Raw genomic sequence first — 16270 nt, forward strand, 5'->3', positions numbered from 1 at the left:
CGCTGTAATCGTACTGACCCGAATAATAAAACTGCTTTATCAATTTTACCAAAGGTGGAATGGTATAAGCGCCCTCCCAAAAGAAATTCATGAATAGCTGGTTTTTGTTCATTCTTCCTCACAAAAATCAGAATTAAAAGCAATCAAAAAAGTCACATGCCCGAAAATGGTACCAATAAAAATGTCAACTCGTCCCGCAAAAAACAAGACCTCACATGACTCTGTGGACCAAAATATGGAAAAATTATAGCTCTCCAAATGTGGAGACGCAAAAACTATTTTTCTCCTACGCCTCATTGGGGGACACAGACCGTGGGTGTATGCTGCTGCCACTAGGAGGCTGACACTAAGTGATACAGAGAAAGTGATCTCCTCCCCTGCAGTATACACCCTCCTGCTGGCTCTCAGCTAACCAGTTCTTGCTTGGTGTCTGTAGGAGGCACTTGGATCTGGTTCAGACCCCAACGTTTTTATTTTATTTTTTACTTTTCTGTAAATTTTTATTTTTTAATTAACGAAGTGAAGGGGCGACGGATCCTTTCAAAGTTCCAATCTTCCCCAATCATCAACAGGCGAGAACGCCGAGTATACCTCCCCGTACCCTCTCCTGCGACGTGGGAAGCCATGCCTGAGCTCACTTCAGGGGCGACGGTTCCTTCGAGTCCCGATCTCCCCACACCAGCAACAGGCGAGCACATGTAGTGTCGCCTCCATGTATCGTCTCCTGGAGCCAGGCCTACAGCCAGACAACTGGCCCTGTCCACCCGGGGGCTGAACTCCGTGGATGTACAGAGGCCCCTCTCTATGGCGTCTGAGCAGCCCCCACTGTCCCACCACTGTGAAAGCGGATGGTACAATGAGGCGGACGGTTCCTCTCCACCTCCCTAACAAAGGGATGGTCGATTGAGGTTTATCTCTCTATACCTGCACCTGCAGCAGAACAGTAGATTGTGCGCTTTCCTCGGCGCTGAAACCCAGTCATCGCGGCGGCTCCATGCCGGGACGCTTACCGATGGTGAGTGGATCCAGTCAGAGGTAGGCCTCTGCAGAGGGATATTCACATGCTGACAGGCAGCCTCAGCTTCCCTGTGGCCCACCTCCCTGAGGTAACGCTCCGGCCGGCTGCAAAAATTTAGCTTCCCGGCTTCGGCCGATGTGCAGACCGCATTCCGGAAGCCGCGCCCACACTATGGCGCCCTAAGGTCGCTCCGCCCACCTTTTCTGGCGCTTCTTCCTTGGCACAGTAGCGATCGCTTCCCTCGGCAACGCTGGTATTGCTCACGCCGGCTGCAGAAATTTAGGCCCAGGCTTGGGCTTATTCATGGAAGTCACGAGGCTCCGCCCAGATAGCGTCTGTGGCTCCGCCCCCGAATTGCCGCCTCTCACTCTCTGGGAGACTTAACCACCTCTGCAACTCCCGGTGGCCATCTTCGTCCACCCTGCCAGCACACACACACAGGGGCGATGGTTTTTGCATTAAAGGGGCACAACAACTCTGCATCCGGGTAAGGAAGTACTGCACTCTTCCCCTGCATCTTCACCCTGCCTGCCTGGTCTTAAAGGTACATGACCAGTATTCCCTGGTCTTAAAGGCACAGGACCAGTATTCCCTGATCTTAAAGGCACATGACCACTATTACTTTTTCTTAGAGGTGCATGACCAATATTTCCTGGTCTTAAAGGCACATGACCAGTATTCCCTGGTCTTAAGGGCACCAGTCCGAAGCCGGTCACCCTAAATGAGCCTTCCGCCGCCGATCCCAGCTTATCCCAGAGTACCTAGTTCTCTGAGTGGGCTTCATCACTGCCGCAACCCATGGATTCTCTGACAAGAGATTGAATCCCTCCGTGAACCCTCTGTGGCTCGGAGTGCTCGCAGGACCAATATAGATGTCCCTTTCCTTCAGGCTAGCAGGAGCCGCAAGTATTCTAGAAACGTACAGGCGTCTAGAAACGTACACGCTCCTAGAAAACGGAAGTTTAATTTCCTGATCCCTCACCAATGATTTGCGGAGAGCAAGTCTCTGAATTTGGATTGGATATTGCCTTGGTTCTGGACTCACCAGAACTTCAGAAAAGGATTGATTCGCCTATTTATGTCATCAACCAATCTCTGTAGATTGACGAGGACTTCGGTTCTACTCTAGATCACGCAGCGTCCCTCATGAGGAAACTAAACTCCCTCGCAGAGCATTTGCGATTCACCCGGACAGATGGCGTCTGGATAAGCGATCAACTGGACAGAAACCTCTGCAAGCGCGGTATCCATTTTTGAGCCAGTATGCAAACATGCGGGGTATCCACTCCACGTATACCCACCTAAGACGTGAGATGCCATGCTTGGTCTGATTCTTAAGGGCGATGGGTCCTCTTAAAGGGCACCGATCTCCCCACAACATCGATAGACGAGCACATGGAGTGTCGCCTCCATGTATCCTCTTCTACAGCCAAGCCTAATGCCGGACAACCAGCCCTGTCCACCCAGGGACCTTAACTCTGTGGATGTACAGAGGCCCCCCTTTTTGGCATCCAAACACACCCTTTGCATCTCCAATATTTAGCAGATGATGCAAGAAGGCGTACCTCTGCCCTGTTAAGAGGATGGTGGATTGAGGGTTCATCATTTTATCTCCACACTGTCAAAAGAGAGCGGCAATAGTAAGAGACTGTTTTTCCTAACCTTCTGCATGCAGCCGCGCATTCTGCCACTTGGCATATTACCGGGTAGAATCTCCTGTGGTATACCTACCAGTATCCCTACCCGATGGGTCATCAATTAAAAATACAACAGACTGTCAGATAGCAAATCTAGTTCGTTCCGTCTTGCGGCCTCCAGTTCAGCGCTCTACCCTTCCTTAGCCGCCGCATGTGTTACTAGAGCAATGGTCTCTTGGTCAGAGACCTTAACAATTTTGATTTCCTGTAGACTCAACCAGCAGCGAATCAGTTGTCCAGGACGGTCTAGATCTAAGGGATCTTGGTTCCAAAATGGGGACCGAAAAGTAAGACCAAGCCTGAACCTTCTACCAAGCATCACAAGGTCCCCCTTCTTCGGATGGAGTTCCTCCGCTCAGCCATTACTTCAACGGAAAAAGGTGGAGTTTCTGGCATCCACCGACATTCGGGATGCTTACATTCACATTCCTATCTTTTCCCCTCTTCAAAAATTCCTTTGTTTTCCCTTTCGCGAACAGCATTTTCAAATCACGACCTTGTCCTTCAGCCTTGCTACCGCACCCAGAGTGTTCTCAGGGGTTATGGCGGCGGTCACGTTCCTCTTGCACCCTAGAGGCGTGGTCGTCCTGCCTTATCTGGTCGACTTTCTAGCCGCTCTTCCAGCCCTGCGCTGAGTCGTCTATATCTATTGCTATACCCTCTCTCTTCTGGGCTGGCAGCTAAACTTAGACAAGTCTTTTCCTCTTTTCCAGCCCAACAGATATCCTTTTTTGAGGATGATCATGGAATCTTCCAGAGGGTTGGTGATTCTCCCTTCAGACAAGGCTGTGGCCCTTCAAAAGGGAGCTTGCGCACTTGTTCACTCATCCTCTCATTCCATTCGATTTGCTAGGAGGGTCCTGAGGAAAATCGGTGACGACAATGGAAGCATTTTCCTTCGCTCCTTTTTGTTTTCTGCAGGTCAATCATGCTTTCAGAGGGTAGTCTCTGAGCTCTTTCCTCCTCCTGGGGAGATCTTTTCTCCCGGTTCAATAGTTATTAGTGACTACCGATAGTCCTCTTCTCCTGATCATTGTTCTGGAGATCCGAATGGTACTGCTAGTTCAGGTCCACTGCCTTCTGGCAGGTCACCCCATCCGTTTCAATCGGACAATCCCACATCTGTCCCATATGTCAATCATCTAGCAGGTACCCACGGTCAGGCATCATAGCCGAGGTACTTCACATTCTCCGTTGGGCCACAATCTATCATTTGGTGATCTCGGCACCACACATCTCAGGAGTAGAATTCTGGGCGGCGGACGCCGTCAGAGTCCCGCCTCATGTGAGTGGGAACTTCACCTGGAAGTCTTCCATCAGATCTGTCTTCTTTGGAGCACTCCAGATGTAAGTCGGATGGCATCCAGACTGAACGCCAATGTACTCTAGTTCATGGTTCGGCTTGCAAGTTCAAAAGCCATTGCAGTGCATGCTCTGGTCCTTCCATGGTACCAGTTTCCTTCACCCCTCTTCCACTACTTCTGAGATCTTTTCGGAAGCAGGAAGGGCCCCAGTGATCCTGGGAGATCCACACTGACCATGTCAGGTTTTTCTTGTTTGCGCAACTAATATTTTTCCGTCTTATTGCAACAAAACGGCAAATATGGACTTCCTCGCAGGGAGTCTTCACATGTGGTTCTTCCCTATCGCATACCGTTAGATCTTTGGTACCTTAATGATCCTGGGAGTCTTACAGTAGACTCCTTTTAATCCATACAGAATTTACTATCAAGGAAGATCGCCCTTTTTTTTCTCTGCGATCTCCTCATCCTGACGAGTCTTCGGAGCTAGCCGCTCTGTTCTTTCAGACCTTTTTCCCTTATTACCATCAAGGCAAGGTTGTCCACAGGCCATGTTACCAAGGTTGTATTGTGTTCCCACAGTTATGAGGGCATCGTTCTTCCCTTATCTCTTTCCGCACCAGTCCACATAACGGAATGGGTTCCCCATATTCTGAACGTGGTGAGTGCTCTGAGTAGGTACGTTTCGAGGACTGCGTCCTTCCGAAGGTTGGACACTTGATTTGGGCTACCTCACTGTAAGAGGACAGCTTCCTGACGGTTACAGGAAGGGTTGAGCCGTTTTTTATTTTCACGGCTCTGTGTTATAAACTGTAGTGAAACACTTGTGTTGTGAGAACTTTGAACCCCCATCTAGATAAGTTCCTTGGGGGATCTAGTTTCCAATATGGGGTCACTTGTGGGGGGTTTCTACTGTTTAGGTACATCAGGGGCTCTGCAAATGCAACGTGACGCCTGCAGACCAATCCATCTAAGTCTGCATTCCAAACGGCGCTCCTTCCCTTCCGAGGTCTGTCATGCGCCCAAACGATGGTTCCCCCACCACATATGGGGTATCAGCATACTCAGGACAAATTGGACAACATACCCTTGGGAAAATAAAAAACTGGGGGCTAAAATTATTTTTGTGGAAAAAAATTTTTTTTTTTATTTTCACGGCTCTGCGTTATAAATTGTAGTGAAACACTTGGAGGTTCAAAGTTTTCACAACACATGTAGATAAGTTCCTTAGGGGGTCTTCTTTCCAAAATGGTGTCACTTGTGGGGGGTTTCAATGTTTAGGCACATCAGGGGCTCTCCAAACGCGACATGGCGTCCCATCTCAATTCCAGTCAATTTTGCATTGAAAAGTCAAACGGCGCTCCTTCCCTTCTGAGCTCTACCATGCGCCCAAACAGTGGTTTACCCCCACATATGGGGTATCAGCCTACTCAAAAAAAATTGTACAACATCTTTTGGGGTCCAATTTCTCCTGTTACCCTTGGTAAATTAAAACAAATTGGAGCTGAAATAATTTTTTGGTGAAAAGAAGTTAAATGTTCATTATTTTTTTTAAACATTCCAAAATTTCCTGTGAAACACCTGAAGGGTTAATAAACTTCTTGAATGTGGTTTTGAGCACCTTGAGGGGTGCAGTTTTTAGAATAGTGTCACACTTGGGTATTTTCTATCATATTGACCCCTCAAAGTGACTTCAAATGAAATGTGGTCCCTAAAATAGTGTTGTAAAAATGAGAAATTGCTGGTCAACTTTTAACCCTTATAACTCCCTAGCAAAAAAAATTGGTTCCAAAATTGTGCTGATGTAAAGTAGACATGTGGGAAATGTTACTTATTAAGTATTTTGTGTGACATATCTCTGTGATTTAAGGACATGAAAATTCAAAGTTGGAAAATTGCAAAATTTTCTCCAAATTTCCGTTTGGAGAAATTGACCGTGCCAATTTTTACAAGGTGTCTCTATATTGGCTTTATTGTTTGTACAATTACAGGTTTACATATTTACTTTCACAGCTTAGCCCTCTAGTCCAGGGACATTTGCCCCAGGTATTATCTAGGCATGCTCATCGATAAGCATATTTGCCCGACTGGACCTTCTTCCCTATATTTGCTTTATTGTTTGTACAATTACATGTGTTCATACTTATTTTCACAGCTTAGTTCTCTACTTCAGGGACATTTGTCCCAGGTATTCTCTAGGCATGCTCATCGATAAGCATATTTGCCCGATTGGACCTTTTGCCCTATATTTGCTTTACTGTTTGTACCAATACATGTTTACATGCTTACTTTCACAGCTTAGCCCTCTATTCCAGGGACATTTGTCCCAGATATTATCTAGGCATGCTCATCGATGAGCATAGTTGCCCGATTGGACCTTTTTCCCTAGGCACCACATGGTCCCTCAGAAATAGATGCTTATATCTCATGTGTATACCTTTTTTATCTTATGCTCCTATTGCTTTAAACCATAGCATCCCAAACTAGCGCATACGTACGTTGTGTAATGCTGGTACCAGCGCATGCGCTTGTGATACATGTGGAGATGATGCGTCTCCCAGCTTGGCGCAGGCACGGCTCATAACTTGCTTTTCGGCATTTCCATTTGACTTTCGGCATGGGGGCGCTGCTGCGCTGTGATTACGTGGGCTTGGCTGCCCCTGCCAGTTAATCCTTCCTTGCACTCATTGAACCAGAACTCCACACCGGTTTACTATGTTAGCAAAATTCGTCATTATATAAGGCTTGTTTGAGCACTTCAGCTCCACACTTTCCCTGATGAAGCTGCATAAGGCAGCGATACGCGTGGGGCTCTCTTCACACCTTATTCCCTCTGAGACCAGTCCCCATGGGCGCTCTTTATCAAAGGCTTATTTGATTCAGGCTGCAGCAATCTGAGCCTCATACAGCTTCTTTGACTCTAGGACACTTTTGATGGCATCATACACTATTTTCTGCTGCTCAAAGACAGGTAGTATATTTCTCTCTGTTATATCGATACCCCGTGCGGGGTTGTAGATATGCTACCGCACAACATATATGCTGTCCTAATATTCTTACTGCCCCTGGGTCTTTTGCTTTGTACCTACATGGTTTGCTGTATCTGAACTTTATACCGATTTTTAGATTGAAGGGTCATTGTTACATGTGAATTGTGGGCATTTATATATGCACGTTCCACAAACCCAGTTGTCGGTATCCCATGGGACCATATGCATTTCACTTTTGGACTTAGCAGTACATATTCTCGGTATGGGTCATGCTTGGTGGGTGTTCCAACATTGTGACAGATCTATGCTACTGTCCTTTTAAATGTTTTTTAATGATTGTAGTGTGTCTTTTTGGTGTTCAAATAAACTTTTTCTACATTTGACAATTTATCAGGTGTGCACACCATTATTTGTTTGGTCTTTTTTCCTCTTCGCATTGTTTCAGCTATCCAAACAAGGTGATGCACCCTATTAGTATTCTCATGGTTTTGTTATATGCTTCTTGAATCATTAAGGTGAAAGTGCACCCTATTTTTCTCTTCGTTTCAGTAATGGGTTAAAGACACTATTCCCAGCCCGACTGTGGGGTTTCTTGCCTGAATTAACAGCCTCATAGGCATAAATGGCGTGGTTAGTTGGGTCAGCGGACTCGCAGTCAGACTAGCAATTGTGGTTATAACACAATAAGAAAAATATATAATTGGTCTTGTGAATGTAACCCTTTAAAAGCGGAGTTGTAAATGAGCTGAGGTCAATTATCAGGATGCCAGTCATAATAAAAAATTGTACCAGGAGCCATATAAATGCGATAACTGGCTCCAGACAGGTTTAGCATTGAGATTTAGATAGGGCGCCATGCTACCTCCATTGGCCACCAAATACTATCCTGCCATGTTCTGCTGACTAGCAGGACGGACCTCTCCTGGATATAGTAAAAGATCATGCTAAGGGGCTGACCAGCGCGCTGCCCAGCGACGGGAAAAATCGCTCTTCTATTTGCATGACAAGTCGGGCAGCGCATATGATGACCAACATTGATGTCACCGGCATCTTCCCCGCTGTCAGCGTCACTTGCTAAGTCAGTGGCATCTGACAGAGGAGATGGGCAGCACTGGAGCGAAGCGAGTATGTAACACATAGGTGAGAGATTGGGACCCCTCCTGATCTATTTTTGAGGAAAATAACTGCAAATTTACACAACGGAAAAAACTATAAAAATGGTGTAACAAAGTGTCAGGATCACCAAAAGCCCTGTGTGACAGTGGTTATTCAACAGGAGGCCCAATACCCCTTGTATCCTTTGTGCCTAAGTAATTATCACCTCTATATATCCTTGTCACTATACAAAGTTGTACCGTATTAAATTATATTGCCTCATTGTGCATAGACAAAGGCAACCTTCGGTATTTCACAATTTCCATCTGAACACACCTAGCACCGTCACTTACAGCCATTGTGTTCTCATTAATTGTCACATTAATATCTTTCGACTCTTCACATCTCACATTCTTTATTTAATTTATACAGGTTCAAGTCCTGTTATGATCTGATTTTGTCACGCTTCTGTGCATCAAACTTTAAAACGTTCGGGATCACCGGAGTGAAGATAAATCGAATAGTCAGAGTGCACAATCGAATCCTGCGATTCAGGTTTGAGGAAAAATTCCAGGATTACCTTGACACCGAAGATGGCACTGGCACAGCGTAGGTTTCTTACCACTGATATCATCATATCCATTGCAGAGACAGGCACTGAGTGCGTTTTGCAGATTTTAAAAGGGAACCTGTCAGCAGTTTTGGCCAATATAAAATTACGGCCACCGCCTTTCAGAGCTTATCTACAGCATTCTATAATGCTGTAGATAAGCCCCCAGTCCAACCTGATAACAGAAAAAAGTTTTTATACTCACCCGGGGAACGGTCCTTTGCAGTCCGGTCCGATGGGTGTCACAGGTCCGGGACCGGCGCCGGGCCTCTCTGACCTTTCCCAGCGCCTGCGCACTGCAGTACTTTGGTGCAGATAAGTACGCCTGCGCCGGAGCGCGATACCAGGGAGCGATGAAGCAACAGAAGGGGGGCATCGCAAGAAGATGGGAGCCCCGGACCTGCAACACCCATCTGACCGAACCGCAAAGGACTGCCTTCCCCCCCCAGGTGAGTATAATAAAGCTTATTTTTCTTATCTTTCTGGTCGGACCGGGGGCTTATCTACAGCATTCTATAATGCCCTCCTGAAAGGCAGTGGCCGCATCTTATACTCGTCTAAACTGCTGACAGGTTCACTTTAAAGGAGTTGTCTAGTCTTACACTACAAATCTGCAGTCTCTGTATGTGACTGCAGACTTATGAATCCTTACCGCATGCACGCCCACCGTGCGCTGTGAGGAATTTCCGGTGCTGGCATGTGACTGCAAGTATGTGATTTGCACACTTCCGCCACATTCCGACTAGACTGGTATCCACTTGTACTGAGCGAGGCCTGATACAGTCTAGTTGGTACGTGACTGCAGGTATGCAAATCACATTCTTGCGGTCACACCCCCTCTTGCGGCGCTGACACTGGAGTATCATCACAGCGCGTGGTGAGTGTGATGTGAAGATTCACAAGTCTTCAGTCAGACAACCCCTTTAATTTACATATTATTTTTTTTACATTTTTTTTTGTTCTGGTAATAAAAATGTTGGTAACATAATTTGACACATTTGCTATAATTTACACCAAGTGGCGTAAATTCCAATAAAAAGCGACTCCTCATAGGTGGGATGCAATGAACATTTTGGTCCAGACTGTACAGTTGGGAACACAGGTGGATGCACTAACACAGATGGACGCATTAACAATGCTCATTCAATGCCCTCTCCTAGTGTATCCTCACCCACCCCCTGCAGACTGTGAGCCCTCGCGGGCAGGGTCCTCCCTCCTTATGTACTCGTGTGCCTTGTTATCTGCTCATGTTTAATGTATTTGTCTATATTTGCCCCGTATTCACATGTAAAGCGCCATGGAATAAATGGCGCTATAAAAATGTATAATAATAATTCTTGCAGTAGATGCTTCTTTTTACTAACCATGGAGAAACAGGGCTGCAGGGGTTTTATTTTTTGTAAGGGAAAAATTGCTTTTTCATTATCGCTTCATTGGGGGACACCGGTAACCATGGGTGTATGCTGCTGTCGCGAGCAGGCTGACACTAGGCAAAAAAGGAAAATAAAATAAATTAAAAAAAGGAAACTAGCTCCTCCCCAGCAGTATACACCCACTGACAGGCACAAAGTACGGTACCTCAGTTTAAGCTTAGTGTCTGTAGAAGGCGGACCTGGATCTGCTACCAGATCCGCATTTTACTTTTCAGGTTCCTTGTTTGTGTTTATTAACCTTTTCCCTTTGTCTTTCAGGTTTATTCGTCTTCTGGGTAACGGTGTAGTTTCTCACTCTGTTTTACCGTACTTATGCGACCTAGAGAGCAGTGTGGTGTCACCCACATCACCCACTCTCGGGCCCTCAAGGCAGGACCTAATCCCCTGTCACCTTTACAGGTGTTTCAGGATAATTCCCAGTGGCCAGTCCTTTGCCATTTACCCACCCCACCCCTCTTCTTGGAGAGGGCTGGGAGGAAGACAGTGGTCACCAGCGGTGGCCTTTCCCCTTCCTGTAAAGGGTTGATGCCATCTTCTGCACCGCCTGGAGATGGTGCGGGAAGGAAGATCCCTGATTCCAGTGACCCTCACCCACCTTGAGGGCTCCTGATGTGTTCTTCATCGCTGCAGAAGGATCGGGACTCACCGCAGTTATGTCTCCCTCCTCTCCCTCCGCAGCGGCAGGCGTCATCCCTGGGAATACTGTCCCTTCATCATAACGGGACAGGTTGGCGTTAGTGGTAGGGATCAGCCTGCACAGCTACGTCCATTTTTCTCATAGCCGGGCTCAGTGCTTGTGGACACTCCCCCTCCCTTTGCTGGCCGCACACCTACCCAGTACTCTTTGGCCATTCACTGCCACACGTTTAAATTGCGTACTGTTTTTATCCAATAGGAGGTTTCTTCCTCCTCTTCTTCTCAGTCTGGCCACCTCCCCCGCAGCGCCCGCTTTTTCTGCAATTTTTCTCCGTTCCTATCACTGTGCTTCTGCTTCCCGGCTGTTGACGCCCCCGGCGTGTCAGACAATCTGAGGGGGCCTTTCTTTTTCACCGGCCGGCAGATCTTCCTGGCAGTTCACGCCCTGGCGTTTCAGCCAATAGGATTCTATCTTTCTCTTTTATTGGCCGGCAGACTTCAGCGGTGCAATGACACAGCCGAGAATCAGCTTCATCACACCGCTGCGCTCTCTGCAGACCTGCAGACGCTTTGCACACGGGGGACACTGCTATATCCTGTGCTCTCTGCAGATCTGTGGATGCTTTGCACAGGGGGACACAGCTTCCACAGTTCTTTCTGCTGATCGTCGCTGGCATCGGGTAGGCTCTGTTCTTTTTGTCTTGGCTCCTCCATAGCAGTATCCCCAAGGCTCAACTTATGCCCAACCCTTGAGAGGCTTCTTCTTGCCCTTCTAAGCCCACTGTGATTCGATTCACTACGCCTGTGCCCTTTGTAAAAGAGTGTGGTTCTCAGGCCAACCCTCCCCTCTCTGCCTGTCCTGCAACTCTTCTTGCCTGCCCCACAGGAGCAACCTAACGCCCGGGATGAAAGCACTCCCCTCCCTCCGGAGTGGGCTTTTGCCATGTCACAGTCGGTCTCTGACCTGACAAAAGTTTCACAGTCCCTGGTCCAAGTCCTGGAGCTACTTCCACATTTGTCTACCGCCACCAGGGCTCCGATCGCCTCTCACGGTGATTTGCACGCACCTGACCGAATCCTTCACATGAACAGATCAGGTAAAAAAGAACAAGAAGCGGACTCTTTCCAGTTCCTACTCCAGTTCTCCGGGTCCCTCTGCATCCTGGAGGCATTCTTCACTCCATGCCCCATCCTCGGAGGCGGTTTTTGGGTCGGATGTGGATTCCCAGTATGAGTCCGATACGGACCAGACCTCAAAGATGCAGGATATAGTCAGTAGCCTTATTTTGGCTATTACCCAAACACTGAACATAAAGGAGGAGGAGGCATCTGATCAGGAGAACTCCGTTTCCTTCAAACGGCTATAACGTTTCTCCCAGAATTTCCCTAATCACAGGGAATTTGAAGCGATTATGTCTAAACACCGGAAACACCCTGAAAAACTCTTCCCAGGGAGAAGGCAGCTAGATATTGTCTATCCCTTTAGCCCAGACCTCGTTGGTAAATGGTCAGAGTCCCCTAATGTGGATCTGCCAGTCTCTCGCCTGTCTTCCAAGACAGTCTTGTCTCTACCGGATGGTGCATTTCTTAAGGATTCGACAGATAGACAGATTGAATCCTTGGCTTAGTCAGCCTTTGAAGCAGCAGGCTCCTCCCTCTGTCACATTTTTGCCTCCACCTGGGGTGCTTTGTCAGGGTATTCTAGCGGCAACTCCTCCTGATGAGTTGGCAAATTTGGCAGACCAGATTGTCCAATCCAGCAAATCTCTTTTGACCTTGGATGCAACCGGTTGTTTCACCAGGGCTACCAGCAACATCGTGGCTATACGCCACGTTCTCTGGCTGAAAGCGTGGAATGCAGATCCACCGTCAAAAAAGCCCCTCACTGGCCTTGCCTTCCAAGGCTGTAGATCTCTTAGGTCCAAATTGGATCAAATAATTTCTGATGCTACCAGCGGAAAAAGCACCTCGCTTCCCCATCCCAAGCCTAAACGTCTTTTTAATAAGAAAAGGTCGCTTCAGTTTAGTTTCTTTCGGCCCCTCTCTACTTCAGGGACGTAGATCCCAGCAGGATCGCTCTTCCGCCCAAGGGGAAAGGAAGAATCAGTCTTTCAAACCAGCCCCTCATTGGCGAGCAAAGAATCGCTTTTCCAAGTATTCAGGGTCCGCGCCAACAGGTTCTCCTTGGCATAATGGGTCACCCCCAACCGGGAATCTCTCCAGGGTGGGAGGCCGACTTCTTCTCTTCTGGGAAGTATGGTTGTCAGTGGTCCACGATGCCTGGGTCAAAGAGATAGTCACATCCGGTTAGAAAATCAACCTTTCTTCCCCCCAGGAAGACGTTTCTTTCTGTCTCGCCTGCCAAGACTCCCATCTCAGGCTCCAGGGTATCTTCAGGCAGTCTCTTCCCTTCTTCGCACAGGAGTAATCGTACCCGTACCCCAGAATAAATTGTTTTCAGGGTTCTACTCCAATCTTTTCATAGTCCCGAAAAAAGATGGATCATTCTGTCTGATTTTGGACCTCAAGCGTTTGAACCATCATGTTCGGATCCGCCATTTCAGGATGGAGTCTCTACTTTCGGTAATCGCCTCCTTGGAACCGGAAGAATTTCTTTGTTCTGTAGACATTTAGAATGCTTATCTTCACATTCCTGTTTTTGTTCAGCATAAGAGATTCCTACAGTTTGCGATCAAGGAGGATCACTATCAATTCACTGCTCTTCCCTTCGGCCTAGCTTCTGCCCCCGTAGTATTCATGAAGGTCATGGCCATCCTTCGATCCAAGGGGATTCTCATAATTCCTTACTTGGACAATCTTCTGATCAAGGGGCCAACCCCCCCGAGAATCCAACCAGAGTTTTCAGATCACTCTGGATACTCTGGCCCGTCTCGGCTGGATTGTCAATAGAGAGAACTCATCCCTGACCCCAGCTCAGCACCTGGAGGTTCTGGGTTTGAGGTTCGACACTGCCCAAGCCCATATCTTCATTCCAAAGGAGAAGTTTTTATCCCTCTGCCAGGGGATCAGCACTCTAAAGCGACCTTCCCCTTTCCCCCTGTGGTCTTGCATGAGAGTTCTGGGGAAGATGATTGCCACCATGGAAGCAGTGCTTTTGCCCAGTTCCATACCTGTCCTCTTCAGCTGGCCCTCTTATCGGCTTGGGACAAGAGGACTGTCTCCCTGGACCCGGTCCGTCCTTCTGCCTCTCAAGGTGAGGCAGTCCCTGACCTGGTGGAGGCTATCAGCATCAGTCCTTCGAGGGAAGTCCTTTCTTCCTCTCTGGTAGAAGGTCATCACCACCAATGCCAGTCTCCTCGGGTGGGGAGCGGTCTTTCTTCATCACATAGCGCAGGGTCGCTGGAACGCCCAAGAAGCCGCTCTCCCCATCAATCTCCTGGAGATCAAGGTAATTTTCTTTGCCCTTTGCCGCTGGCAGTCCCTTCTCGCAGGCCAGCCAGTCCGCATACAGTCTGACAACGCCACATCCGTGGCTTACATAAACCATCAAGGCGGGACTCGCAGCAAACAGGTTGGGTTAGAGGTAACCAGGATTCTGCGATGGGCGGAACATCATGATCCCACCATATCAGCTGTGGAAAATGGGGCAGCCGATTTTCTGAGCCGTCAGGGTCTCGCATAAGGCAAGTGGTCTCTCAGTCCTGCCTTTTTCAGCCAGCTATTCCAGAAATGGGGCACATCGGACGTTGACCTGATGGCGTCTCGGATGAACCACAAGGTTCCTCAGTACATAGCCAGGTCCCGGGATCCGCTAGCCATCGGTTGCGATGCTCTAGTAATCCCGTGGTCACTATTCCAACTGCCTTATCTTTTTCCGCCTCTCCCCTTGATTCCGAGAGTCGTGAAAAAGATAAAGGCAGAAGGGATTCCCGTAATCCTGATAGCTCCAGACTGGCCAAGACGGGTCTGGTACACGTAACTGGTGAACATTCTCATGTACGCTCCTTGGAGGCTTCCAGATCTTCTCTCGCAAGGCACCCTCTTCCACCAGAGTTCACAGTCTCCGAGTTTAACTGCATGGTCGTTGAGGCTGCAGTTCTGAGGGAGGCTGTTTTTTCCCATCAGGTTATTCCCAGAAAAACGGCATCCTCGCGTGTCTACCACAGATACTGGAAAGACTTCTTCCGGTGCAGTGAGGACAACAATTTGGTCCCTATGTCCTTTTCCCTTCCTTCCATCCTTGTTTTTCTAGTGGGGCTTGACTTGGGTCTATCACTCAGTAATCTTAAGGGGCAAGTGTCCGCTCTGTCAGTTTTTTTCCAATGGAATCTGGCTTCTTGTTTCCAGGTAAAGACTTTTCTTCAAGGAGTCGCCCAGCTGGCACTTCCTTATTGTCCTCCGATAGATCCATGAGAGCTTAACTTTGTCCTTGGTGCACTCTTGTGCTCTCCTTTTGTGCTCATTCGAGACATTCCGTTTTCTCGCCTGTCATGGAAAATTGACTTCCTGGGCAGCTTTACAGATTTGTAAGACCGCAACCTGGTCATCTTTGCACACCTTCGCGAGGTTTTACAGGGTTCATACTCATGCCTCGTTTTATGCAGGCCTGGGAAGGAAGGTGCTGCAGGCGGTGACTACGCAGCGGCCGATCTAAGTCTGTTTTCTTTGCATTTTTGTCAGCCTCATAGTAGCAGCAGCATACACCCATGGTTTCCTGTGTCCCACAATGAAGCGATAGAGATTGAGGGATTTTTGATACTCACCGTAAAATATCTTTTTTGGAGCCTTCATTGGAGTACACCGCACCCTCCCTAACTCTCTATTGGGCCTATGTCCCTTTGTTTTTGGGTTGGTACATATGTTGAGTTTTGGTGCGCTGCTTCCCCTACTGTTTTAACACTAACTGAGGTACTTTGTGCCTGTCTGTGGGTGTATACTGCTGAGGAGGAGCTATTTTCCTTTTTTGCCTAGTGTCAGCTTCCTAGCGACAGCAGGATGCACCATGGTTACCTGTGTTTCCCAATGAAGGCTCCAAGAAAAAAATTTTACGGTGAGTACCAAAAATCCCTCTATTTTTTATTTTGAGATGAATTGCAGAAATTAAATATTTATAAATTCATATTTAGCAGTTTAATTCATTTTGTCACATTTTATTCCAGGAACTACAAGAAAATGCTAGAATATCTTTTTTATACCTTGAATCCAATCATATCAGTTGAAAGGAATAACCTCCTTCAAATTCTTGAAGATGGATTTAAAGTCACAAAAAATTCCCAGGTAAAATAAAAAAGGCAGATAATGAGCCATTATATTTACCAGAGAAGTGGTAAAGCTCAGTTTTCAATTTATTGAAACGTTTCCAGGAGGCATAACAGAAGAATGATGTAAGGGTTTAATAAATAGCAAGTTTAGGGCAGCATCTCAGCACAAATAAATTGATAAGTAGGTAGTTGTTTGCATGTATGCCAAAAAGATGATGATTCCAATCCTCCATAAGATCAAAGCTGAAGAGAGCGACAACAGCATCCA

The 16270-nt window shown here is 47.5% G+C and overlaps 1 protein-coding gene across 1 annotated transcript in view; it reads left to right on the plus strand.

The window, feature by feature from the left end:
• The window catches only part of LRRC9 (leucine rich repeat containing 9), a 188371-nt gene that overhangs the window by 40274 nt on the left and 131827 nt on the right, over nucleotides 1-16270 (plus strand). Inside the window, exons 11-12 of the mRNA XM_069733499.1 lie at nucleotides 8534-8710; nucleotides 15901-16018. Of these exons, the coding sequence (XP_069589600.1) occupies nucleotides 8534-8710; nucleotides 15901-16018 (295 nt within the window). The remainder of the gene's footprint in view (nucleotides 1-8533; nucleotides 8711-15900; nucleotides 16019-16270) is intronic.

The sequence above is a fragment of the Ranitomeya imitator genome, chromosome 1, assembly GCF_032444005.1.
Source record: "Ranitomeya imitator isolate aRanImi1 chromosome 1, aRanImi1.pri, whole genome shotgun sequence".
Taxonomy (NCBI): Eukaryota; Metazoa; Chordata; class Amphibia; order Anura; family Dendrobatidae; genus Ranitomeya; species Ranitomeya imitator.